The sequence below is a fragment of the Hirundo rustica genome, chromosome 3 (genome assembly GCF_015227805.2).
Source record: "Hirundo rustica isolate bHirRus1 chromosome 3, bHirRus1.pri.v3, whole genome shotgun sequence".
Taxonomy (NCBI): Eukaryota; Metazoa; Chordata; class Aves; order Passeriformes; family Hirundinidae; genus Hirundo; species Hirundo rustica.
Window position 1 is genome coordinate 111,318,859 of NC_053452.1, and position 27,224 is coordinate 111,346,082.

Here is a 27,224-nt window from a genome sequence, read left to right on the forward strand (position 1 = left end):
CTTCTGCACCTTGACAAGGAGCGCTTGTGGCAGAGCTGAATTGCTGGGATGTTGCTGAACACAAACTCCATGTGGAATGGTACTCCATTATTACTCTGCGGAGTACCTCAGAACCTCTTGGAATGAAAGGCACCATAGCTGAAAGTCTGAGGAGCGCCTGTAGGCTCCAGGTTATTCAGTATAGTGAAAACCTACACTCTCAGAACAGTTTATCCTGGGTTAAAAAAAAAAAAAATAAAGGAAATTTCTTTTACTTCCACACCCCTGATGACCAAAAAAGTGCTCTGCTCATCTTGAAATCACACTCCCCAGAAGCTCTGTTAGCACCCCCGCCCAAGTGTTCCTTACATCCACTTTCCCCCCAGCAGCAGGAAATCACTTAGAAAATATTTCCAGGTTCCTTCCTGGCCAGAGGTCACCTCCGTGTTTCGGAGCAGCAGGAATCACCATGTTCTCTGACACAACAAACGGAGGAGGAAGACCTGTCCTGCCCTTCCAGCTTTCAAGCTTGTGCTTTTTAGCTGCAACTCCACCCTGCGCTGGTGGAGAAGGGATCAGTTCCCACTGATCGCAGGAAAGGGAGGTCACGGGGTTTGCTTGATTAAATCACCACAAGCCAAAAGGTTCTTTCTCCTGCTCACTGAGAATTGTTCACGGGCTGTTTAATTTGTCCCGAAAAGAAAAGCAAGACAGAAAAACAAACCCCAAGCCCAAGAAGCAACAGCACACAGGGAAGAGCAGGTGTGGCAGAAGGTGACACTTGGATGGGAAGTTTCCATCCCAGCACAAGTGGACAAGTTTGGAAAAGACTCGGACAGGACCAGCACTTGTTGCCTTACAGGTATGGATGCTGCGTGTGAAATGTTGCGATGCTTTAATGCTTTGGGGCAGGGAAGGGTGGCTTGAAGGAATTTTTAGGTTCACATTCTGACAGTGTGGTGCAAGCTTTGCGTCACCAGTAAACCTGCCGCATGTTTCTGCCAGGGGAACTGCAATCACCACAGGTTTCATTTTGTGGTGATTAGTTGGCAGTTTTCTGCAGGATGATTTTGGCTGTTCAGGGTATGAATTAAGTCATTCAAGCTCCTGACAGAGTGCTACTGCCTATTCACTTGGCTAGTGAATGCTAATAGAGGTTATGATTGCTTTAGTTTAAGCTTGGGGCTGCAGAGGTAAAGAGGGACATGCACAGAAATGCTGTGCTAATCCTCATTGCATTTATTACCTTCTATGTTGTGCTGCAGGTGCAATAGCATTTAGAATTTTTTTTCCATTTTGTATTTATTTACAGTGGTTGGAATTTGCAATGCAGATGCAAGCACTGTATTTTGTTAGCTCTATGGAATGGTGGGATTGTTTCTTTTAAGATCAATCTCCCTTCAGTTTTATATTAGGTGAAACTTTCTGACGGGGGGAAGGACTTGGGGCACCCACAGCTACAGGCTGAGAAACTGCTGTATACTGTTTTGAGCACCACATTTATCTTGTTTCCATTCTTTTCTATCTGTGTTTTCAGCTGCTTAAATGACAGCAAGTTTTATGGGGTTGTGCTGGAGTGCTGCTGCCAGTGTTCAATGTCAGGGGGGATGCAGGGAGGCTTTCTGATGCTTTCATCTCCATTGATATCCCCAAAAGTTCTGCTCCATTTCCAAACATCTCTGGTGCAGCAGTATCTACTTTGCTTAAATGGTCACGATTCAGAAAAAAAGCAGCGCTGTGGCGTGACCCTGTACAACCTTGTTTTTCTCTCCTCATGGGAAAGCGATGCTCACCTATATGCATGAGGAGTTTTTGGATTTAGGGGAGAAATGTGTTATTGTTTGAGTGCTGTAATTCGCATTTTCAATGACAGTTCTAGGAGGCAATGAGCTTGTGACAAGCAAGGAAAAGGATGTGAATTTGAAAGCCTTGGGCTCCATTTCTCCTGCTTCCATCACTTGCTGTTGCATGATGAAAGTGGTATTTTGCAACCCATAGATTTTCCTCTCACCCAGAAAATTCCTCATCTATTTCTGTCACTTAACCTGTTCAGTAATGTCTGGCAACATAACAGAATGAAGTGATATTTAAAGAAATTTAGGGGCAAATCTTTAGAACCTGGGTAGCCGTGACACTTGACTGAACTCAGTGATGGGTCAGCCAGCACAGCAGGAACCTGCTGTGACTATTTGGCATCTGTCACTATTTAACTTCCCTAAATTCGTCTGAGTTTGCCTCCGGTGGTCCAGGTTTAAAAAACAAACAAAGAGAACATACGTAGGCACTGGGAAGATATCTTTGTCCTGATCTTCTTGGTTATTTTTATTTTTTTAACACCTCTTAGGCAGGCTTAATAAAGCAGCTCTCCAACATCTGAATTGGAGACGTGGGAAATTCCTCAAACTAGGCAGAGCTTCCTTTCATTGTTATAACACAAAAGACCAGTGCAGTCTTTACTAGAGTTCCTTTTTTTAACCCATTCATCTTGACCAAGAAACCTACCTGCTCAGGGCTGCGATTCACAGTTTGCAGGAAAGTGAACTGCATCATACACGAGGACATCATTATTCTGGGGTTGTATTGCACTTGAAACTGAAATGGTTTGCTGCTGGAATTAATCTCAGCCTTGTGCAAGAATCATGGCTTTTTAAGATCAAATGGGATGAATCTACAGTAAAACCAAACTCCTTGCAGAAAACCATTTCCAGTTTTCCATGAAAGAGTTTCTTAGGACTGTGGTCTTCAAAAGGGATTCAACTGACATTCATGAGCAGATCCACCCCAATTGCATGCTTATACAGAGTTTATTTCTCAAATGATCCTGCTTGTGGCTCAGGCTGCCTGGGGGCAGTTACCACCCATAGGTTAATCTGATCCAGCACCTGCCCCACTGGTAAGGGAGCAGCAGCTCATTCCCCTTATCTGTGCTGGGCAGCATCCTGAGAGGACTGAGCCAGCATAGGGTGAGGGCAGGAACTGTGGGGCTGTGATAGTGGCCCTGAACTGGTTGTATTAAGAATGTGGATGAGATGGAATGCAAAAGGTGGCTGTGCAGGAACAGGTAAAATGAGAAAAATATAGCAAAAGATTAGCAATTACTTGGTTTTTTTCTGATGGATGAATGATTGATTCCTCATTTGTTCTGTTAGTTTTTTTTTTTTTAGAAAATATTAGCTCCTGCAGAGCAGACAATTCACTGTCACAGGTTGTCTAGTAATTACAATGCTATATTTGCATGTTACAATGCTGCACCAGTGGACTTTGTTAAGGAGTTTTTGACTACATTTGCAGCCTATTCCAAGGGCTTATCTGCTGTTGATGGTGGCCAGGAAGAAGTTTCCCTCTCACAGCCATCCCATGACATGACATGAATGTTGTAGCCTTAATCCACCATGTCTGCACACAATCTATATCTTTTCTACAAACTTTAGTTTATTCCTGTGGAAGCCTGCAATGAATTCTGCCCCAAAACCCTACCCTCTCCATCATAATTCCCATCTGAGCAATCCAAACAAGATGGGTGTGCTGGGATTGAATTAACTTTCTTCATAGGGTGCTTTGCTTTGGATTTGTGGCTGAAACAGTGTTGGACACCATATCAATGTTTTGGCTATCACTGAGCAGTGCTCGCAGAGCATCAAGGATTTTCCTTTTTTCTCACTGACTCTGTAGTGAGTGGGATGAGAGTTGGGAGGGATTACAACAGGGAAAGCTAACTTGAATTCGCAAAAAGGATGTTTCAAACCATATAGCATGATGTTCAGCAACAAAAAAATAGTGGTGGAAGTGAGGGTTATCTTCCAAACCTGCCATTGCTTGGACATTTTCTGGATATACATCTGCTTGTGGAAGGTAGTGAAGGATTGCCTTCTCTTTTTTTTCTTCTTTTTTTTTTTTTTTCTTCTTTTTTTTTTTTCTTTTTTTTTTTTCTTTTTTTTTTTCCCCCTCTTTCTTTCCTATTAACCTTAATTTACTTCAATCCATTAGTCTTCTAATTCACAATTTTCTATTCTCTCCTCCATCTCTCTGACAAATGGGCAGTAAGTGAGTGGCTGTGTGGGTGTTTAACTTCAGATTAGGGTTAGCCCACAACAACATCCTATCTAGCCCACCCTTCAGACATCTTCCAATGGACCACTTTTGAATAAACAGAAGTTTTTCCTGGCCCAGGAAAAAAACCTTTAAACCCCCTTGTGTCATCTCCATTGGCTGATTTACACAAAGTAATACTTGTTTCAGGAAGACCTCAAAGGTCACCTAATATCTACCATTCCTGGCACTGAATTCCTTCATTCTGGATGAAAGGGAACCACATCTCATTTGCCTTCTAGGTACTTCCAGATGTCTTGCTTTATCAGATCATTAGTGCAATCACTGATGGGTTTTTCCTGCCCCAGGGTCTCTCTAGGCACCCTGTGAAGCAGAGACAGCAAATATCATCCTTGCTTGGCAGCAGAGAACTGAGACATACAGATAGCCAGGGTCTGCTTACAAGGTTAGCTGCTGCCAACCTAGGGTCTGCTTAAACTCACTTCAACAGGACGGTGAATGCCATGGCAACCAGCTTTGAGGGTGATTGTGAACAGCAGAGCTGTATGTATTCCCTATTTAAATCTTAATATGAAATATTAATTTCTAAATGCCTTCCCTCAAAACATAATAGAGCTGTGATCAAATATGTAATTTGCTGTCCTCGGAAATTCCTCAAAACGACAGAACTTCCCCCAATTGTTCATGCACAGAGGAAAAGCTCTACTAGAGTTCCTGCTTCGGCTCAATCCTGTGAGCACAGGCTTGGCCCTCCATGACCATTAGGCTGAGTATGTGAAAGCCATCTTCATTCCAAAGATGTCCCTACGTGCTTTATGACAGGCTATTTACAGAATATCTCTTGCACCTGAAATTGTTTTACTGTGCCTTCTTGAGAGAGAAATTCTTTAAATTCCTGAATATTGTCCCTAAAATTTGGGTTGGCTGATCCTGGGTCTGAGATCCTGGATGAGCCTGTGCATGCCTCAAGTGTAACAGGACTGATGGCACTTCCTTCCTTCCTTCCTCTTGTTATCCATCCTGTTTCAAGTCTATGGTTTAAAAGGTTCAGCTGCTCATAAACACTGTGCCTTATTTGCAGTTAGGACACACAGCATGTAAAATCATAGACTCACAGAATGTTTTGGGTCAAAAAGGATTTTAAAGCTCATCTCATTCCAACCTTTTCCATGGGCAGGGACACCTTCCATAGACCAGGTTGCTCCAAGCTCCATCCAGCCTGGCCTTGGAAACTTCCAGGGATTGGGCAGCCACAGTTTCTCTGGGCAACCTGTGCCAGGGCTTCATCATCCTCACAGGGAAGAATGTCTTCCTAATAATTAATCTAAACCTGTCCTCTGTCAGTTTAAAGCCATCCCCCATCTTGTCCTGTCACTCCAGCCCTTTTGTAGGGCCTTTAGGTACTGGAAGGAGCTCTAAGGCCTCCCTGGAGCTTTCTCTTCTTGAGGCTGAACAGCCCCAGATGTCTCAGCCTGTCTTTATAGGGGAGATGTTCCGTGTTATTATAGAAAATCTGCTTTAAAAGCTGCCTGCTCTTTTCCTAAACACCTTGTTTCTGGGCAGCTTTGCAATGGTTCTTCCAGCATTGTTCCAGCATCATAGTACTAAACTTGGCACATGCCTAATCCATCTGACAGCAGTTAATGGAAGCTTCCCTTGTCCCTAACATAAGTACAGGTGCTTTTGAGGATGTTGAAGCAGAGGAGGTTCCTACTGAAGTAAGGCCTAGATTGCCTGTAGAGTCAGCAGAGAGACACAAAGACCTCAGAAAACTTCCAGTGGGTGATACCACCAAAGTTCAGCACTGACCTCATCCCATTTGAGGTGTGGGATGGTGGAGCTGGAAGGGAGAACCTTCCCGTTCTTGAAATGTGCATTCTATTTTAGGCCATGATAGAATTAGGAGAAACAGTGTCACAGCGACAGGGTAGCGTGTGTTAACCCTGAGGCCATCGGTCAGGGCACGGCTCACCTCCATGGGCCTGAACTCTCCTTTTCTCCCTAAACAAGGAGCTCAGGCTGTGCTGCTGACTGGGAACAGCCCCTGGCCCACACTGCTCTTTGAAGGATTCCTGTGAGTCTTGGCATTAGCATTGGCTGAGACAGGGAACATGGAAACTGTGGACTAGGCCTCCTAAAACTCGGGAGTTCATTTACTCAGGCCCTAAATCTCATGGCAGGCGTTTGTTTAAGCTCTCCATAGGCACCCTGTAGCTGGAGAAATGCCATTCCTTGGTGTTGTATCTCATGAGCAAACCTGCCTTCAGGTGTAACTTGTCTTTACATTGCTGTGTTTTTATACCATGTGAACCCAACAGGGACCACAGGGGTTCACAAGTCTGGATCATCCCTGGTCTCAGTCTGAAGTGTAATGTAATCTTGAATGAGGATAAGCATGTCTAAAGTCTTCTGAACACTAGTAAACAAACCTAGTCCTATCTGTGTTGATGATACTGTAGCTTGATCTCACACCTGATGCCAGTGATGAAGGTATAAGAGTTATGATAATTTTGAAAATATTATAGACAGGTGCAGTCTTCCAAGAAGTTAAATAGTAGCACTATTTAGCCTTTCTGAGTTCTGTGCTCTAGAAGACAGATCAGTGCAAAAGTAGTAATGCTGGAAGTGAAATCAGCGGAACAAAATAGAAACAATTATTTTTTTCTCTCAGACTTTATCATTAGAGAAGGCAGTTAAGAGATATGGACAACAGAGACCTGCCTTCACTGGTTTGAGGAATTTCCCTCCATTTACGTGATTCTATGTGCAAAAGGTGGATGCTATTTTATACTTCCATCTTTTTGTTGCTAGGTGTGACGAGGCAGGCCCTCAGACAGGAAACACCCTCTGTCCAGAGAGGGTTTGTACAAGCTCCAAAAGGCTGACACCTACACTACTTACAGGAGCTTCCTACACAGCCAGCTGCACTTGCAGTAATAACAGGAAAAAAATCAAGAGGTTAATAAAATGAAATGAGCAGGAAGCATGAAGTCATCAGACTTTCTAGTACTTTAGTCTATAGAAGTAACCCATGTCTGGCCTGACTCAGGGACCCAATCCAAAACTCATTGCAGCTCATGGAAATTCCACTGTAACGGATATTGTTAGACCTCACTCTTCACTACATTGATATGGGAGTACCTGACAAGTTCCTCCTTCCCCAGTACTCGCACAGTGCTGAGCTTCAAATATCTTGTGTTACTTCTCACTGCAAATTAGGCCTGCACCCCACTGCAGACACTCCAAAAAGCACAAGGAGAAGAAGAGAAGGTTCATGGGTACATTCCTCCTTCCATCCCAGTCATCAGAGGTGAGCTGGTGTGTGCTTTTCCACAGTTTTTCCAAACATATGGTACCCAGCTGCATACAAAGGGCTGAAATAGGAAGGCAGAATGAATTGACTAGCACTTTTTTCTTTTTTGTTTTTTCCTTCTCTACAAAACTCCGACATGAAGGTCAAGGAGGAATCCTTAGCTGAAGTAGAGAAAAACCTGAGTGGAAGTGAGAAAGAACTGCCATGAAGAAGACAAGCATTGGGCAGGGCTTTCTTTTTCCAGTAGAGTGGTGATTTAAGTGCCATCTCACTTTGGTTGCAGCCATCACTGTTTTCAGTCTGGCATATTAACATGCCACGTGGCATGGGGAACATTTATCCATTTACTTATGGGTGCTATGACATTTGTTTGCACAAACCCAACAAAATTAAGAATTACCCCTCTATTCCCCCAGAAAACAAAACCTCTGCTCGTGTCCGAGAGATTCTTGAGCATCCCATCAAACTCAGCCCCCTGCACTGTGCTAGGCATAGATCTGGAATAACAGTTCCACAAACATGACAGAGAAAGAGTGCCTCAGCTTGTTTACTGCCTGTTTGAATCCTTATCACCAAGCAGTTCAGTTTTGTGTCCTTGATTAATTTCTGTTTATTTTATTTTTGTTCGCATTCAGATGTGTTATCTAAGGTCAACGCAACTTCCCCTGTCCCCCCTTTCCCTTTCAGCCAACTCTCCCATGAAATATTGTTGTGCCTGGGTGTGTGTTTCTTAAAGTCATTGTGTGTTTTCTGTCTGAAACAAACATTGTCTGATCATCCAACTTATTACGCACTACCCAAAGGTCATGCTTTATGCAGAGAAAGGAAAGCTCTTCTGTTGTGGCTGAGGAATAACAAACTGGACAAGCACTGAAAACAAGGCTTGAGCCCCAGAGTTGAAGACTCTGGGAAAATGTTCCATAGTTGTTTGCAAAAGGTAACCAAGGTTCAGCTTCTACAGGCTATTGGGCAGCCATGAAAGCAAACTGTCCTGTGCCAGCCACAGATCTCTCCCTTCACACCTTCTAACCTGTAACAGTTCCTGGTTCCACTCTTCAGGCATCCCTTAACTCCACAGATCTCACAGAACCATAGGACTTTCATCCAAAATACCTAGAGGGAGGCAGAGTTGTTTAAGCCACACAAAAATGATGGCATGGGGGTTAACTGAGCTTAACTATGTTACAAAAAAATACAGCCAAAGTGGAAAGATGTAGAACAAGTACCGAAGAGGCAGGAGGACTGCTGTACTAAAATGGCATAGGAGTCTTCATCCTCATAGCTGATGGGGAATGTGAAAGTGACATACGGAGTATAAGGCCATGGAAAAAAATTGTTCTATCTAGTTTGACAATTAAGGATCAAACTTGACCGAATGAGTAGTAGATTCAAAGCAAGCAAAGGAATTCAGACCTCCTTGCTCCTGCAAATTATGTGTTCTGCACACTCTCATAGTTTTTTTTTATAATTTACTTCATTTGTGTCAGCTTAATAGGCCATTTGGGCTGTTAAACACCAATGACCTGCCTTTGCCTCCAGAAATCTCTGTAGTTCTGATAGCCAGAAGTGGAAAGAACATTCTGAAGACAAGCTGCTGCAAAATTACTTCATTTTTGCAAAACTCTTCCCAAGGGCCTCTGCTATAGCCCTTGTTGGATAAGAACCAACTGGGCTAGAGAATCCTTGGATCCAACCAAGGGCAAATCTGTTCATGACATTAAGCAACCAGAGCCCATTAGAAAGAATGGAGAATGATCTCTCAGTGTGAACAAAGGAGTAAAAAGTACAGAATTAAAGGCTTTTACAATGAAGCTTTAAAGCAGAATATGGCTGCCTGACCACACAGGGAGCCCTTGGCCTCAGTGACCCAGGACATGTCTCACAGCCAGAGCAGAGGGCCAAGAACTGAGGCTGTGAACTAATACCCACCTCACAAAGAACTGCTGGTTGAAGATGGGTTGTGCCTGGAAGGTTGTTTGTTTTCTTCTTCCTGCTGATGCCAAAGATGTATTCATCTCCATTTCAGCACAAGTGGGGCCACTTTCCCAGACACAGCCTGTAGAAAGGTTACAGCCAACAGGAATAGAATACTTCTATGTGGCATGGCGGCATGGGGAAGGATAACTCTGTCTTCTAAAACCGAACAGCTTGTTTCCACTTCTGCATTTATAACCCCTTACCAAAGAAGCCACTCCAGGGTGGATGTGTCTTTAGGTCCCCACATCAGTTATTTTTAGACATTGACAAGATCCCCCTGTGCCTTTCCTTTTCCAGGCTAAGCAGCTCTCTCAGCCTCTCCTAGTATGACAGATGCTCCAATTCCTTATCATCTTCATGGCCCTTTGCTGGGCTCACTCCACTGTGTCTCTCTTGTACTGGGGAGCTTAGGAGCTGGACATTGTGCTTAAGATACATCAGAATCAGGAAATCTTCTTTTCCTCAAGCCTTAACATCAAATGATAAATGTTGTCAGAAAGATTCTAGAAAGTTGACATGACTGGCAGGATAAGAAAGGCTTGCAAATATGTCTGCCTGTAAGAGACAGTTGGTAAGTCAGACAGAAGGATAAGGTGGCATAGGTCAGGTCCCTCTGGGTGAACAGAGGTTACTTGAGCTAAGGAACCCAAGTAAGGACCCACAGGTCCGAGAGAATGTCTATAGATGCAGCCCTGCTGCGAGGAATTACACAGAATGCCAACAGCTGGCATTCTGGTATTTCTGGCTCTGATAGAACCCAGGTGTCTGTATCACACTGCACTGCCAAGGCCATAGAAGCCATGAGCTATCACAGAATCACAGAATATGCTGAGTTGGAAGGGGCCCACAAGGATCATCGAGTCCCGCTCCTGGCTGTGCACAGGACCATCCCCAAGAATCCCGTGGGCATCACCTCCCTGCCAAAGATGCCCTTCCTGTCCAAACACAGTGATGTGCAAGTGTATTGTCACCCAGCCCCATGGGAGATGTTGGCCAGAGGTCCAGCCTTGGTGTGGTACCTTCCCAGAGGGGTTAGCTGTATTGCTGGTCAGCAACCAGGATGGTGTTCATGCCTCTCCAGATGTGCCAGACTGTTTCTCACCTCCCTCCTTCCCTGAGTTAATGCTTAGCCAGTAATTGTGGCAGTTGATGTTTATTCATGCAAGAATGCCCTCACTGATTTGGCAGATTGCTGTTCTCCAGTGACAAGCAGTAAGTTCAGCTGTGAACTGTGCCAGGAGGGCTAGGAAAACATTGCAGGGCTAGCTGGCATTGTTCAGAATGTGTTAAAAATGCTCACAGAAACTTCTTTTGGCTGCTCTCAGAGTATTAGGAATGCCTGGGGAATGTGACAATTCGGACATTCAGCTGGGCAGTGTTTTCTGTGCTCTCAGTCATCCAGCTAAATGGTTGCTATTTCAGCTACCGTGCCCTGCAAATATGAGTCCTAGAGAGTTGTTCTCTCCTTGCAGGAAGTCCTGCGTAGTTGTGGTATGATTTGAGCCTGATCCTCAGATAGCTGGGTCTAAATTATTTTAATTTTCCATGTAGATTATTTGGGTATGTAAAAAGGTCATCAACAATTCACAGGAAGGCTGACGGAGGAATAGAGGAATCTAAAGTCATAATCATAGGTCAAAAGGAAAGATAAATAATTCATGAACAAGGATGGAAAATGTGAGTTGATGTAGAAAAAGATGTGAACCATAGCCCTCCTCTGGAAATATTGTTTTGGGGAAACCCTTGATGTGGCTGCAGATACAGTTTACCTCCTCTGTGCTTAAACCAGTGAGAATATTGTGCTGCAAAGGTCCAGAAAGGAGTTCCTAACTTGTCTAAGATAGAATCACAGGTTGAAAAAGAACTCTAAGATCATTGTGTCCAACCATTAACCCAACACTGCCTATCCACCACTAAACCATGTCCCTCAAATCCACATGTATGCACCTTTTAAATACCTCTAGGGATGGTGACTCCAACACTGCACTGGGCAGCCTGTTCCACTGTTTGACCACCCTTTTCTTGAAGAATTTTTTCTAACTGTCCAATCTAAACCTCCTCTGGAGCAAATTGAAGCCATTTCCTCTCATCCTGTTGTTTGTTACTTGGGAGCAGAGCCCGCTCCTCACCAGGCTTCACCCTCCTGTCAGGGAGATGTAGAGGCTGAGAAGATCCCCACTGAGTGTCCTTTTCTCCAGGCTGAACTCCCCCAGCTCTCTCAGCTGCTCCTCATCAAACTTGTGCTCTAGATGCTGCTCCATCTCTACTGTCCTTGTCTGGACATGCTCCAGCACCTCAGTGGCCTTCCCATCATGAGGCCCCCAAACAGAATCCTGGATTTTTGATGTCACACCAGTGCCAAGCACAGGGTGTGTAATTGTAGCCCTGATCAGTTCAAACACAGCTCTGAGAACACAGATCTGTGGTCTTGCACATCTCCTCTGAATCTCTTCTAATGAATTCCTTGCACAGATTGAAGAAGTGTAGAGATACGCAGTAATTGGAAGAGATCAGCAAACAATCTACCAATCACCCCACTGCCACGAACCCCCATGGAAGCAGAATCAAAGGCTCTCCTCCATGTTAGCAATGGTTAGCCTGTTCTTAAAAACCTCCACTGAAGAAAACTTTGCAGCCACCTTGGGTAGCCTAATTTTGTGCTTCTAAATGGTACTATTACATATTTTCCATAATCACCAACATATTTACGTTTGCTTCAGACTGTGTGACTTCACTATGTTCTTCAGGCAGCCATCGCTGTGAACATCCATGTCAGTCCTTTTTCAAGGGACAAACTGTTTTTTTGTCCATACCTGACTCTTATCCTATCTAATCTGGACAACCTTCAGCCTGTTCACGAGATTATTGCTCTTGTCATTGAGGTTATACAATGCTCTTCTCTTAGCATTCCCATGGCTCTGCTTTGGATGCTCTCCAGTACAGCAATATCCGGACACAGGGCTCCAGCCAAAACATCAACAGCATCACACAGTGCACTTTTGTTACCTCCCAGGTCTTAAATTAAAAATATTTGCTAAAATAATTAATAATGATATTTCAACATCATTACAGTGAGTGCATTTAGGTAGAAATTTCTTAGGATTCCCTCCAGAATAATTTCTGCAAGACTGAGGTGGGCAAGACTATCTAAAGTCATGTGATAGAGAGAATAAATGAAGCCCCAGGCACTGTCATATTCACCCCAAAAACTGTTATCTCAAAGTAATCTACCTATTAGCTCCAATATGTTTGGAATTCACTCTGTCCTCACATGTTAAAAACACAGCTTTGGGCATCTGAACACACAAAATTCAGACTCAAGAACAGCAGATAGTGTAAGAATCTGCAGCGTTGCATCCGCTTTCTGAGAGGTTCTGGCATCTTTTTCTGCATTTAGATACAACTGGTGGTGGGGTTTGATTACACAAATTGCTGAGATTAATTTCTAGAGATGAGACCGAAGAGTGAATGTCCAGGACTGGAATGAGGATGGGTGAGTCAAGAGAACCGTAACAGCTTCATTTCTACGTTGTTTCCACATTTGCTTTATCTTTGAACAGTATCTCCCAGGGTGCAGCTATGTGGGAACTTTACCCTGGTGCGTCCTTCGTGACAGAAGAAATATGTTCACATGCTTTTGCAACAGTGCATTTCCAGTGAATTAGAGGATTCCTGTAGCTCTGCCTTGATTTGGATGATCACTTCTAGTTCAGAGCAGGTGTCCTCTAACACCTCTGGCTTGCTTTCCTGAGCCTGTTAAGGCTAATCGCACACTCAAATGTTTAAATAAAAAATGCTCAGGGGTTGAAACTTTAAATCTTTGGAATCCAGGAAGTTCACAGTTTCTGGTGACATGACAGTACATGATGAATGAGTACAGGAAAAAACATTAGGACAGTCAGGACATCCCCTGTGCTCACATACCAAGTTGATTACATACCTAATGTTCTGACATTGTATAATTTTCACATTCTCCTGCAAAGTAAACCAGGATTTCTCATACCTCTAGGCTGCAGTTTGATGACAAGCCTTGAGCAGAAACCCTTTTTAAAGAAAGCCTTTCCCATTCTCTCATGCCAGGATGCTCTTTCTTAAAATTTTCAAAGAACAGAAAAAAAAACTCAAAAAAACCACAAACTCCGCGCTTCTCCTTGCTATTAGAACCAGTCTTAAAGGCACAGGACTCAATATACAGCACAAACAGAACAGACAATTGGGGATACAAGCATCATAAAGTTACCCTAGGACACACCCCCAAACAAACAAACAAACAAAAATATCACAAAAGCAAAGGAAAAAAAGATGTGGTTTAGGGAAAGAAGGTTTTACACAGACCAGTTTTCCAGTCAAGGCCTGGCAATCTGGAAAATGTGACTCCATCACAGGCACAGGTCACTCAGCCTAAGCCAATTCTGCCTCCCTTTCATCTCAGCCTCTGCACTGGTACTGCTGATCATTCAAATCTGCAAGCAGTCAGCCAAGGGAGCAATTTTGGGAGAAAATTATCAGCTTTTTCTGTAGGGATAGAGAATGAACTCATGTTGAACAGCTTGTCAGGGCAGAAAGGAAGAGGTCCTACTTGTCTTTACCCTCCTGCCTTGCCTGCCAACCCTTGTTCTATCTCCCTTCCCTGCATGGGACCACTTAGCTACTCCTCTCCTTGCTCCAGCCCTGGCACTAACTGGGACCTTCTCTAAGCCAGTCAGACTCAGATGAAAGTGAGTTGCACACCTTATTGCTGCCTTAGCTTTCTGCAGGGACAGGGAGTTAAACTGAGTAAGAATCTGGAAGGCACCAGCACAAGGCCATCAGTAAAACCAATCTGCAGAGAGAGAAGTGGTGGCATTAAGTGCTGTAGATGTAGCCTTGGTTTTCTGCTTGTTCAGAACCAGCTTGGGCAGTGTCATGGGTTAGTACAGGTTAGTTTTTTAGTCATAGAGGAATGTAGAATGATTTTCCGGGTCAGGACCTAGGAATAGCTTTAGAAAGGACAAGGACCTATCAGAGAGTTAGTTGAAATACTGGCATCTGTTTTGACCACTAAAAATTGTCAGCTACAACTTTGGGAAGTACCATATAAAACCCCTTGATTTGCTGTAGGTGGGTCTTTTTCTTTCTTTCCTTTGGCAGGGAGAGACAGGTAACATCGAGCTGGGCCTGCTGCTCCCCCCTTTTTGGGGGGAACTGGCCTGAGGCCTGGCCAGATTCCATCGGCTCCCGGGTCGGGGGGAAGGAGAGGTTGCTGCTTTACAACAACTACTTTCTCTAAACTTCCCTGGAGCAGGGAGAGATCTCTGCTGGGCCCCTGATAAGAGCTATGGGCACCATTTGGGCTGAGACCGCCCCAATTTACACTGAGGGGTGAGCTGAAAAAGCATTTATGATCCTGCCTGGTTTTTTTGTGATTTCAAACTGCCTGGGTGCTCTGATCTCTGATGTTTCTGTGTGAGTTCTTCCTCCCTCACCAGCACAGCGGTGAACACCTAACACCAAGAGCTACAAAGGGAGAGACAAAGACTCTGGGCAGATTTAACCCTTTCCTGGACACATGAAGCTTCCAGAGCCTGGCCCTTCTCTGAAAGAGAAAAGGACAGAGTAAACATAAAGAAGAAACAGCATGAAGTCAGTGGAGCGAGAGTGAAAAAACTATTAAGACAGAGGGTTGAAGAGTTAGTTATTCCATTCTTATTTGAGCCATGGAAATGAACTCTAGACTCTAATGAGCTGCCACATTATTCCTTTAAATCATGAGAAAAATATGCATTTGGGGAGATGATTATTTCGATTTGTGTGTAGATTTGAGCAAAAGTGTTTGTGATAGACTGAGTAATATTAATCCTATAAGATGCTTGAACAAAGATAGAGATGAGAAGCACTCTGTGCCAGTGAAGAGGTGAGAAGATATCTCTGTACCTTAAGATGAAGAATCCTTTGCCTTTAGAGTTATTCATCTTTAAACAGTGACACCCCAATATGCAAAAGTCTAAGACCCATGACCCATAAGCAGCTTGGGAACCTGCTAATGGGAGGAGTCACCAAAGAAGGTTTCTCCAAGCGGCTGTTCTTGTGACAATTAGAAAACCCCCAAGAGAACTGTTCTAAGTTATCAGTAGGATCCATGACTCTAAGAGAGACTCTTACAAAAAAATTCATGAAAGACTATTGTCAGATAGTGAAACTGACTGAAAATTACAAGTTTTGTCTCTTTGTGTTTTTTTGTAAAAAAGTTAACAGCTTGTAAGGGGAGGCAAGAGTGTTTTTAAAGTTTTGTTCTGTTTTGTTTTAATTTTTTTCCCCAACTTTCTTTTTCCATTCCTTTAGTGTGTGTTAATAAAACTATTTGTTCGTTTTTAAAGTTGAGCCTGCTTTGTTTTTCTCCTAGTCTCTCCCACAAAAAAAGAGTAAGTACTAAGACCAGAATTTAGTGAATGTGAAACCACTACATTAATTAGTGTTTTCGCCCAGTTTTCAAAATTAAAACTATTACAGGCAGGCAATAAATCAGACCGATGCCACCACAACAGTGAAGACAAAGACATGCGCTGTAAGGGTTACAAGGGCATCAGTCATGCCAATTTATTCACCTTGAAACTGCTGCAAACAGGCTGAGGTCTGACTCATCACATTGGAGGGAGCAGCAGGTGACCAGGTTTGCAGAAAAGGGAACAGACCTGTCTCCTGAATTAATCAGTGTTTAAAAAATAATTCCCCCACGACGCGAGCTTAATCCCAGGGGTTTCCAAAGAGCTCAGTCAGTCACTGCCTCGCACACTGTTGTGGAAACAAATTCCATTGATAAACCAACTGTTATCAAACACTGTAGGGACAAGGGCTCCACTGTTACTTGGACAGATGTCCCCTATTCGTCCAGTGTGTTATTGGCTCCAGATTTTGTTCAAGGTAGAAACATACATAACACATCAGAATTTCCCCTGATTTCTGGGAATTCCCATAGCCATAGGAGCCACAGGTCTGCATCTCTGTGAAGCTTCTCCAAGGGCATAAATGTGTCTCCACAGAGCCTTCCAGGCCCACACCACAGCGAGCGTGCTGCCAGCTCAGGTAGGAAAATTTTAAGGGTTTCCTCCTTTATAGTTTAAGTCAAAGCCCACAGACATTTTGCCATAGCCACAAAACAAGATTTTGCTGCTGTCAGTCCTCAACACCCTCTTTTGCTAGAACAAAGAAGGTGAGTAACAGCAACGGAACAAGTTAGTCCACTAATCTACAGATTAGGGACTCAGATCAGTGCAGGGGGAAATAATGAGTACAACCTGATGAATGGTATCAGGAAATATCTCCTCTTAAAATGCCTTGTGGGTTTTCTGCAGTGGCATATCTGCTCAGCCTCACACTTGAAATTTGAGTGCAGGCTCTAGAGGCAGCTTATTTTCTGGGCAGTAATAACTTGTTCAACTAAGTATAAAAGTTCCTGTGGTTTAACTTCTCTTTGAGAGAGCAGCCTGGGCTATTATAGAAAGCAGATGATGTTTAAGATGAATCTAATTAGAAGATCTTCTCCTTGAACCTCCTTAGAAGGTAAATCATATTAAATCTCTAGGTGTTGTCTTTATTTTCGAAAACATGTGTGATGGTGACTATTGTGCTGGGTGGATTTGCAAGAGAAGGTGTAATTAGTTTACAACATTCATGAAAATGAGAAGTTTAAAGAAAAAATAAAAAGAAGGTCATATATCTCCCCTATGTCCTGGGTTAAAATGCAACTTTGTTATTTACCTCTAGGAATCATCTGCATTTTAGAATTAACTTTAAACAATATTTTCCAGCCTGAATGCTGTGTAGAACAAGCATTTCGTAGCAAAACTGGACAACTTTAGCTCTCTGAGTCTTTATAAGTTGGAGATACTTACTGTTTCCCAGGGGACTGTTTGAATGAGAAATAAGTAATGTGTCTGCACATGGGCTTTGCCCACTGAAGGCAGATAGATACTTGAGAATTTGCTCACTAAAAAGTTTACAGCAATGCTTTATTCCTTGAGAAATTAAATGAATGAGGGGAACTGCCACATTGCTTGAGAAGAACATTTTATACTTTTCCCCATTTGCAATTTGGTGTGTTGGTTTCCTGGCTTACTAAATGTTGCCTTGGGATGTTTTGGAGCTTTAAATAGCCATCAAAGCCTGAGTAGCAGCCCAGCTCTCATTTACATGAGTTATCCTCTATGTGGTGTCTTACATGTACAATTAACAGGGTGTTTGCTGTCAGCTACATAAAGTCACACAAAAGATGTGTTTGAAAATAGAGGCTGACCCACAACATTTGAATATGAAGGCAAGTTAGGGAGCAGGGCAAAAGATAAATGCAAAACTGTGCCAGATGTTGTTTACCCGCATCATAAATTTTGTTTAATGACCTTTTTGCCTTTCTATTGTCTGTTTTATCAACCTGTTACCAATGTAACACAAACTCTTTGTGCAGATTAAGTTCTTTTACCATGTGTTGTGAGAATATGCTGAATATACAAAGCTACCAGAAACCTTTGTTTAGTTAATGCTTCAATTATTAAATCATGTCACTATCTCAGGAACTTGTGTCACAGCTTATAATATTTTCCTCATGATCCACTTTAATCAGTTGTAATGTTGGGATCATCCAGATCCATGGAAGTCTTGAGTTTGTTTCAAGTGGATGATGTCTTCAAAAATAGGAAAATATTCTCTTTTGTAGAATTCTGGATATAATGACAGACATGCCCAGGAGACTGAAAAAAATCCCCACATTTTTTTCCCCCTAATTCTGTTACCATTCATTGACTGGATTAAAAAAAAGCCTGTAACACGCTTTTATTTTAATTGATTTTGGAGTGGGGTGGGAAGATACTGAATCACTGTGATGTCCTTCTTTCTGGTTATTCCTATATAGGAGTATAAGAGCAGCTATACTGTGTTAGCTCAGATGTCTAGATAAAAGAGTTTTCTTTATTTTCCTTCTTTGTTTGTCCTGTTTTGTTTTGATTTACTTTTTGTTTCATTTATGTTGTTTTGGAGGGTTTGGGGTTTTTTTGTTTTGGTTTTGTTTTTTTCCCTCCATTTCTATCCTAAAATATCTTTAAATTAATTTTCCTTCTTTAATTGCATCTCAGAATTCAGTTGATATTTTCTTTAGACCCCATTTCTGAGTAGCAATTGTCAGTTCAGAGTCCATCACAGAATACATAATGTCATGATCATGCCTTTCTGCCTTAAGCTTATCAGTTCTGAATTTCACAATCAAGTCACTCAGTCTCCTGTGACCCCAACACAGATCTTCACAGGCAGACTTTGCTTTTGTTAGTCTCAACCATGTAAAATTTCTGTGGTGTTGCATCACTGACCACTGCCTTTTCCACATCACTTGAGGAGAGAGAGTAAGGTACAGGCTTACAGCTCATTCCTGCAGAGCTCTGGTGATGACATCTCTGTATTGGAAAAGAAAATAATTTAGTCCTACTTTTGTCTCCTATCTTTTAACCAGGTCAGTATCCAGGTGAAGTCCCACTCCAGATGGATCTCTCTAAGAACCACTTTTGGTGAGAAAAGTCACAAATCCCTGCTGGGCATCCACCTTGGTGATATTAAGTACATACCTGGCTATAAACTCCTTGCCACCTTCTTCCAATTCACAAGGTGAGACCACAGATCACGTTCATATTGTTGTTTTCTTTTATGAACTCCTTTGAGCAGGAAAGTGCCAGCAAAGCCCCAGCCTGCCTGGGAGCAGCAGCTCTGATAAATGATGGTTGCAATAGGCAGCTACTGATCTCAGGAGGTCCTGATTTTTCTATTTTCCCCTAGTGACTCACTGCCTTGAAAAACTTGAGTTTGGATGAACAGCCTTTTCAATGCAAAAAGATGGTCATTTTACAAGAGTTCATGATTTTAATCAGTCTGATATTATTTACTCAGGCGCTGTTCAGTACTATGCTTAGAGTCTTTCCTCAGAGCTTAAAATGATTTTTACAATCCTCTTGGGTTCTGCCTTTTTCTGTAGCTCTCTACCAGTTGTTAATTCTGGAGCTAAGAAAGCATTCTGTTGGAAATAACCAGAAAGTGCACATTCATAGCAAAGTATATATCTTTTATGTATTCTTCACCTCCCTTTCTTTAGTTCCTTTGGTGGCATAAATGTGTCAGCACTTGTTATAAGGGTCCATGAATGTTTTACCTCTCCCTTATTATTATTATATTATTGGTGTGTGGGTGTGTGGGGATGTGTGTGATTTTAGGTACCAGCTTATATTCTTGTGTCTCATGGTCTTTAGACTCTATTTTACTTATTTGTTAACTTCGGAGTTATTAATGGAGAAGTGTGCTAAAGCCTCAAGATAACACAGATTATCTCCAAGACTTGCCACTCTTCATTGTCTCCATTGCTAGTCCATTGCATAACACAGTTATCTGTAGCTGAGCCCAAGCTGATGCTACAACCCTCTCCCTGCTGCAACAAGACAGGCCCTCACTTGTAACAATATTCCTAATTGTTCCCTCATCTCCTGGTTGTGCATTTCCCAAGTTCTGAGAGGGATATTTGAAGATCCAAAGTTAACTTTTCCCATGGCAGATTTTCAGCACCTCCTTTGTCCTTGTTGTGAATCTACGCAGGACTCTGCTTTCTCCAAGCAATTTTTTTTTTTTTTTTTTTTTTTTTGAGTAGGTACAGCTGGGAAACAGCCTGATGGCAGTGCAGAGGAAATTTATGACAGGACTCGTCCTAAGGCCAGTCTTGCATGGACTGAAGAGGCAGAGTTGCTGAGGGAGGCAGAACACACTGTTTTTGTGGGCTGGTATTTCCTACTGTGCGAGACAGATGAAAATTCCCTGCTCCTTTTGCTTGATTGTCTTTTCAGGCTGCACAACAAAGTCACCAGGCAAAATGCCATCCCCAACCACTACAGGTCTCCACTGCCTGTTCCTGCTGGTCTCAGCATGCTGCCAGATATCACAGGGCTCAAACTTCTATCCATTCTCCTATGTAGTGAGTATCCTTCCCCAGCCCCACTGGTTTTCATTGGGTCACTGCTTGTAGCACCCTGATGTCTTCCTTTACACCCACAAAACCTTGGAAGAAGTCAGAATAAGACCGGAAGGGAATCTGAACCCAGAGTGTGTAAAAGAGATGGAGAAATCCAGGAACTGGGCTCTTCACATTTCCCAGTCTTAAAGCCTCTCCAGAAGGCACTGAACAAAACACATCTTGTTTCTCACTGTGTTGGTCTGCAAGGGATTTCAGCTGCTGTCCCTGGAGATAAGTCTACATAACATTTATTTGGGCACTGCTCATGGATGGAATTCACCCATTCTATGAGAAAAGCACCAGATGTATCTAGAAGCGATGTGTTTGCAGGACTGTCTCAACAGCAGGACACGTGCACATGACCAAAACTCCACTCCTGAGTGATTTGTGTTTAGATGTTGCCCATGAGCTGAGATTTTACTTCAGTTTCACACTTTTTCAATAATCTTCACAGATCCTTTCTGTTTCACCAACAGTGTGAATTATGGAAAGCCATTTTGTGCTTCATCCTGTACATGTGTTTGGTAACTGTTTCTGCACAAATTTTCCCTTACAACAAGAACAAAAAAACCACAAACAAACAAACAAAACAAAACAAAACAAAACAAAACAAAAAAAAGGGGATCAGGAAAACCAAAGGTCCAACCAAATGGAAGTAAATATAATCTGGTGAAGAAAACTAGTCTACAACCCTACCAACTCTTGGTCATCACAATTATTATTAGATCAGACAATACTTCTTTTATCTTCTCCATTGTGAGCAAATGGAGAACCTCCTTTTTTGAGAAAGTTGGGAGAAGAGGAAAGGAAATGTGAAGAGGGAGGTGGGAATTCCTTAAGCTCTTTCTACCACTTACCCCCTGCTTTGGCAAACCAAGATATGTCAGGTTGCAGCAGCCTCATCTGTGTTTCAGCAGATGTCTAACAGTGGTCAAATATCTGATTTGGTCTGTTTTTTTTCAAGCTGTCTTCATCTCAGCACTTAGGAGTTTTCATGAAAAAAGCAACACTTCTTTTTTTTAGCGCCACTGATCATGGGACAGCCTGCAAATGAGTCATTACTTAATGGTGTGAAATATGCGAAGCTTTTAGCAACCTAGCAATACCCTGCGGTTGTTTGGGAGAATAACTGAAAAAGGAAACGCTGAGTCCACACCTGGAGGAAGACACGGGTCACAGTGCACTTTCGGTAACTCCTGCAGCCAACCTCTAACATGAAGGCACCATCCCAGCAGTGCAAAAAGTGCCAGCACGCCTTGGCATCCACAGCACAGCTGTGGTACGAAACTCAGCTCTAATCACACACCAGATGGTTCCTTTATGTAAAGAGATGACTCAAGAGTTGCCAAGCTATTCACCCTTTCTGTAAATAAAGGTTTCAGTAGGAACCAAGAAACTGGCAAAGCTGCAAATTTCCTGCCTGCGTCTTTGCTTGTTCTTTAGCCTTTCTTGCTAATGGTGGTGCCAGTGTATTTTTAGGGCACAATTAAAGAAAGATAAGATGGTCTGAATCTCATGTGGCTGCAGCCTGTGTAAACCCAACCATAGTGAAACAGTGCTACCCTGCCCTGGTCATCTGTGTGTTACTGATGGTCCCAAAATAGCTGACCTGGCAACTGAGCTGGAGCCAAGGCTTTTCAATACCCTTTCTTCTCCTGCTCAGGCTGGCTCTCCTGCTGCAGAGGTGGGAGCTAAGAGCAAAAAGGAAAGCAGAAAGTGGTCCAGAAAGCAGAGTCCAGTTTCTGGATTCAAAGGCCAAGTGGCCAGGTTTCCTAAGCAGTTCACAAGGCTGGCCCAGGACTAAGTGCACTGTGTCAGCCCCATAGAGGCCTTGAGGCTCAGACACAAAAATCCTCCTGACCTGAGACAGTTGGCTTGCAGAGATATGCAAAGAGGCATCTGCAAACTCAGTACATCCCTCAGCTGGTGCTTAACCCTTCTCTGCTTGGAAAACAGAAATTTTCTGTTGAAGGACGAAGATGGGGTGGGAGGTTGGAGAGGTCAGGCCAAGATTAGTGGGAAAAAATTATCTGTCAGTATTCTTTTGCCAACAACAGCAGCTAAAGTTTCACTTCGTCATTCTCACAGAGCTTTTTTTTTTTTTTTTTTTTTTTTCTTTTTTTTTTTTTTTTTTTCTTTTTCTTTTTCTTTTTTTTTTTTTCCCCCACAGATCGACAGCACGCTTGGGCAGGAAAGCTTCTACCCAGAAATGCAAAGGCAGAAGCGAAACAGTACGTACACAAATGTGTGGTAACAGAACAGGTTTCGAGCAGGCCAAGGGTGAAATCACTGTTAAGGACAGCATCTCGTGATGTACTGAACTGAGAACATCAATGATGAGGTGTGGTTGTGGTTTAACTCCAGCCAAGCACCACAGTGCCACTCACTCACTCTCCCTCAGTGCGATGGGGAACAGAATCAGAAGGATAAAGTGAGAAAACTCACGGGATGAGATAAAGACAAGACAATCCTATATGGCTCAGTCTGTGGTTGACTTACCCATCAGCTTACTGACTCTAAGGAGAGAAGGGATGGAACAGCTATTCTACTAATATATTATGTCATTTGTATCAGCTTCCCATGCTTTGACCCCAGAGAAATTTGTCTTTTGTCAGACAAGCAGCAGATGGAACAGAAGCAGAATATCTGTTGAGTGGGAAGCAAGAAGATTCCCTAAGCAGAATGCCAAACTAAGCTACCATTAAATAGCAACAAAGACCCCAAATTGGAGGCCATCAATTTATGATTTACCCTCAAACACAGCTTTGCAGTCTCATTCTATTTCTCTTTCAGTGCTTATTCTTGACCTCCCCCTTCCGGAGTATGCTGTTGACATTGAAGTAATCCTGCAGGATTCATCTTATCTGGAAGAAATCAGAGACTATTTCAAAAACATCAACCTTCCAATTAATATTTCAAATGCACAAACAACAGTTTCAAACACCAGCATTACAACAGGTGGGTTGGTTATTGATTTGTTTATTCTGGATAATGCGGGATTTTTCAGTATTTGATGTCTCCCACTTTTACCACCCATCATGCTTTGGAATCAACAAAACTGAACCATCTCTGCTCCTGCTGAAAGACCCAGCAAGGCTGAAGCTGTAGCATATTTGTTATCTGTCTCTCACCACTTCTCTTTATATAATGTTGGCATTAGGAATAGCTCTGAATGCTTTTCTTTTCCTAAGGAAGGGACAAAGCCGGAGGAAGCCTGAGCCAAAGGATTTTGCTCCAGTTTGGCTAACAAGCATCCTGAGTTACTTTCAAGTTTCAGGAAGCCGTGACAGCAGTTATCAGACTGTTTACTTCCCTCCTCCTGTATCTGGAACATAGATGGCTGTAAGAGGCTGTACTCTGACCCTGACAGAGACACACTGCATGAGATAGAGCTCACTTAACCTATTCTTAGAGGGCATGATATCACACAGGTTTTACTACACGAGTTGTGGTTGTGCAACATTACATCTGAGTAGTACAGCCGAGCATATACAAACACATCAAGCATTTACAGCAGCAGGAGATTTGATACATTCTTATCATTGAGCCGTAAAGCAGCAAAAAGAAGTGTTCAACAGTTCCAGAAACAACATGCAAATGCATCTTATAAAGGCCTTCAGGCTGACTTGTAATGTGTGAAAATCAATTTGTTAATATTTTACTTTGCCAATGACATATTAAAAGCAGAAAAAGTTAAAGTGATGTGCTCTGTTTTGATGGTTGTTTGTTTGTTTGTTTGTTTTTAAGGGGGTTGTGGGGTGGTTTTTGGTTTGTTTTTTTAGGTTTTGTTGTTGGTTTTGTTTTGGTTGGGTTTGTTGGTTTGTTTGGTTAGTTGGTTTTGATTGATTTCTTTTTTTTAGGTCTTTAGGTCTTTTTTGGCCAAGCACTTAGTGTTGGTACCTTCTCTCACAGAGCATCTGTCAGGGGACAGAACAGCACACCTCATTAGCCACTGGGACTCTGAATAATCTTGCTCTTACAATTTTTAAAAGCCTATACACTTGTTTTCAGCTCAGGTGACATAAAAATATCCACTCAAAAATGTATCATGGGACCCTGGCCAGTGTGCCAGGTAAATTTTTAGGATCAGACTTCACATGTCTATTTAAAAGCAAATGATCAGACTTTTCCCTGTGCCATTCTGGTTCCCATTTCTGCTTAGTCACTTACAACAAGTAGAGTAAAATTTGGAAGGTGCCAGATCATCATTTTGGCATCATTCAAGTGAACTCCCAAGAAGGGCAACATTTTGAGATCCCAGTTATGAAGACACAGAAAGGTAAATATTTATCTTGCAATAGCTATGCCCTGTTTACCATTCTCATGGTATTTCTCTGTCCATCTGACTGCAGTCTGCCTGCCCAGTGGTGAGAATAGCAGCTGCTGTTCCTGTGAAAATGGATATGCCTGGCCAAGCACGGTGTGCAGTGATGTGATGCCCTGCCCTTCTCTGAGCATGGAACTGGCCCTGCCCTGTGGCTACATGCAGAAAATGCCTTTCTATGGTCCCTACTGTGAGCCCCAGACTGAAGGTAAGGAGACACAGGGCAGAACTTCATCGCTGTGCTGCTCATATATTGACTAGAGGTCAGAATAGTGATAAAAGGTGTGATAAAAAGGCACATCTGAGCTGGCTGCCACACAGCCTGTGAATGTGAAAAGTCTGCAAAGATGGTCTAAAGCTCTTCTCCTTGTGATATGGGCCCACCTTGACCCAAACACATGCAGTTATTTAGTTGCACTTGGAGCCCCAATTCTTGGAGTCACTCCCATGCCTCTTTGGGATTTTCAGCTTTCACCGAGCAAAGAAAGTTTCATCTCATCCGATTTTCAACAGATTTTCACCTCATAAGCATTGTTTTTGATTATATTACATTTATTTTTATGTCTTTCCTTACAGAGTCATGCGGTATGGGTGAGCCCATTGTACTGAATATGTCAGTCAGACTTGACTCAGACTTCCAGGATGATCTCAAGGATTCTTCCTCTGCATTGTACCAAAAATACAAGGCAGATCTTGAAAAAGCGGTAATGACTTTAGTTTTTTATCTCTGAAGGTCGAGAATCCCCTGAGAAATACGGTGTTTACCCCAAGTGCCTGGGTGGCATGTCAGTGTCTCCGTGGGGAGCTGGGAAGTGTGCAGCAGTGGAGGCTGCAAAGTGGGCCAAGGCTGATTCCATTGATGGCAATGAAAATATTCCCATTCATTTTAATACACTGGGAAGTATTTAGGGATATGTTGTATAAAAAGTGTGAAACAAAATCATATTGATGATTCTAGCTTAAATCCATGTGGGTACACATGGAATGAAACTATGAACAGAAATTTATTCCTTAATACCAGGAGAGCCCCAGGGCCTATTGTATCAGATATACTACATGTCCTTACTCATGTCATGAATGGAGAGTTTCCTATTTTAAGCGCACTGCAGTAATACACAGAGGATTTACACCGTCACCTGTCTTTGTTTGCAGTTCAATGCCAGCTACAGATGTTTACCAGGCTTTGTATCGGCAGCAGTAACGGGTTTCAGGTAAGTAAATAATTTCATTTTTTCCTGGTAGACACAAATCTTTCTGCCCAGTCTCAAGGAGACAAAAGTAAGCAAGCAAAGGTTACAGTCACTCTGCCCAGAATCCACTCCTAGCATGCACACACTGAATAACAGAATAATTGCTGCAAAGCAAAGCCCAACTATGAACATGCAAATGGGATTGTGGGTAGAATTCATCACTGTGCAAAAGTCCAAGAAACATAATCATTCTCCATCTCGATCAAAGCCTTTTATGGAAAAGACTGAGCTCCTCCCAAACGGGAAAAGGATGCAAATAAACCTAACACCAAGGCCATGAGGAAAATGAATAGTACATTGACCCTCGATACAGAAAAAAGACATTGCTGCTGTCCACATGTATTTAAATGCATCTGCATGTTAGGTTTCTAAGGCAAGTTTACTAGAAATAAACATCAGACAAGAAAGGTGTCACATAAAGGTGCTCCTTCTTAGGGAAGAGCTGTAGCACAACTTTCTTGTATAACAGAGCAAGTCTTGAGTTCCAAGAAGAGTCTCCACAGGGGAGTCCTGTGAGGTCTTCCCATCCATGCAAGACTGGCCACCACAACATAGACAACTATTAATATGCAATGATATTTAATTCTGGTGCTCCTCTCATTCTTGTATCTGTTTAGCCCTGGCAGTGTTTTTGTGAACTACGAAGTAAGAACAGGAGCAGCAAGCTTCGCTCAGGTTGAACATTCCCACAGAGCTGTACCACAGTTTCTGGATTCATCATACCAGCTAAACCAATTTACCTTCACAAGAGTAATCACCAGTAAGTTTAAAGCTCTCAGAACTTTCCTCCAACTTTTACTTTAGTGTTTTTAGCCTGAATCATGTAGCTGCCCAATACTGTTGAAGATTTGGTGCTGGACTTTCAAGAAACATTTACTTCTTAGCTATTTCATTTTATCCTCTTGTCACCAAAGCTTAGGACCTTCATGAGAGGACCATGCATGCAGTATCTCTCATGAAAACCAAAGACTTCCAGCTACTCCACTGATCAGTTATTGGTTGGACTTGATTATTTCAGGGGTCTTTTCCAGCCTAAATGATTCTAAAAGATTCCTGATGTGGTCTGTCCAGGGGTAAGAGACTGAACACCCTTAATTCACCTCCAGAACTGAGACAGTTCTAAGAATGTCAGGCTGCCAGTGCTTCCTACTCTTTAAAGCAAAACATAAAACTCTTGCAGTTTACATGACAACACATTCCCTTTGACTTCCCTGGCACATTTTTCACGCTGTTGCTGGGCAGTGTGTTAAAATTCAGCTGGTGATCAAGTGCCCTGAAGGTGTTCTGCTCTCAGCGCACCGAGTGCTGGACTGTCTG

The 27,224-nt window shown here is 42.7% G+C and overlaps 1 protein-coding gene across 2 annotated transcripts in view; it reads left to right on the plus strand.

Moving 5' to 3' along the window:
• The first annotated feature begins 541 nt into the window (after positions 1–541).
• ADGRF5 (adhesion G protein-coupled receptor F5) overlaps positions 542–27,224 on the plus strand; it is a 44,633-nt gene continuing 17,950 nt past the window's right edge. For both annotated transcript variants that reach the window (XM_040059376.2, XM_058419936.1), the window contains exons 1-9: positions 542–841; positions 18,795–18,946; positions 20,167–20,294; positions 22,504–22,564; positions 23,127–23,291; positions 24,686–24,865; positions 25,234–25,361; positions 25,810–25,868; positions 26,525–26,667. In XM_040059376.2, the coding sequence (XP_039915310.1) occupies positions 20,193–20,294; positions 22,504–22,564; positions 23,127–23,291; positions 24,686–24,865; positions 25,234–25,361; positions 25,810–25,868; positions 26,525–26,667 (838 nt within the window). In that variant the 5' untranslated portion in view covers positions 542–841; positions 18,795–18,946; positions 20,167–20,192. The remainder of the gene's footprint in view (positions 842–18,794; positions 18,947–20,166; positions 20,295–22,503; positions 22,565–23,126; positions 23,292–24,685; positions 24,866–25,233; positions 25,362–25,809; positions 25,869–26,524; positions 26,668–27,224) is intronic.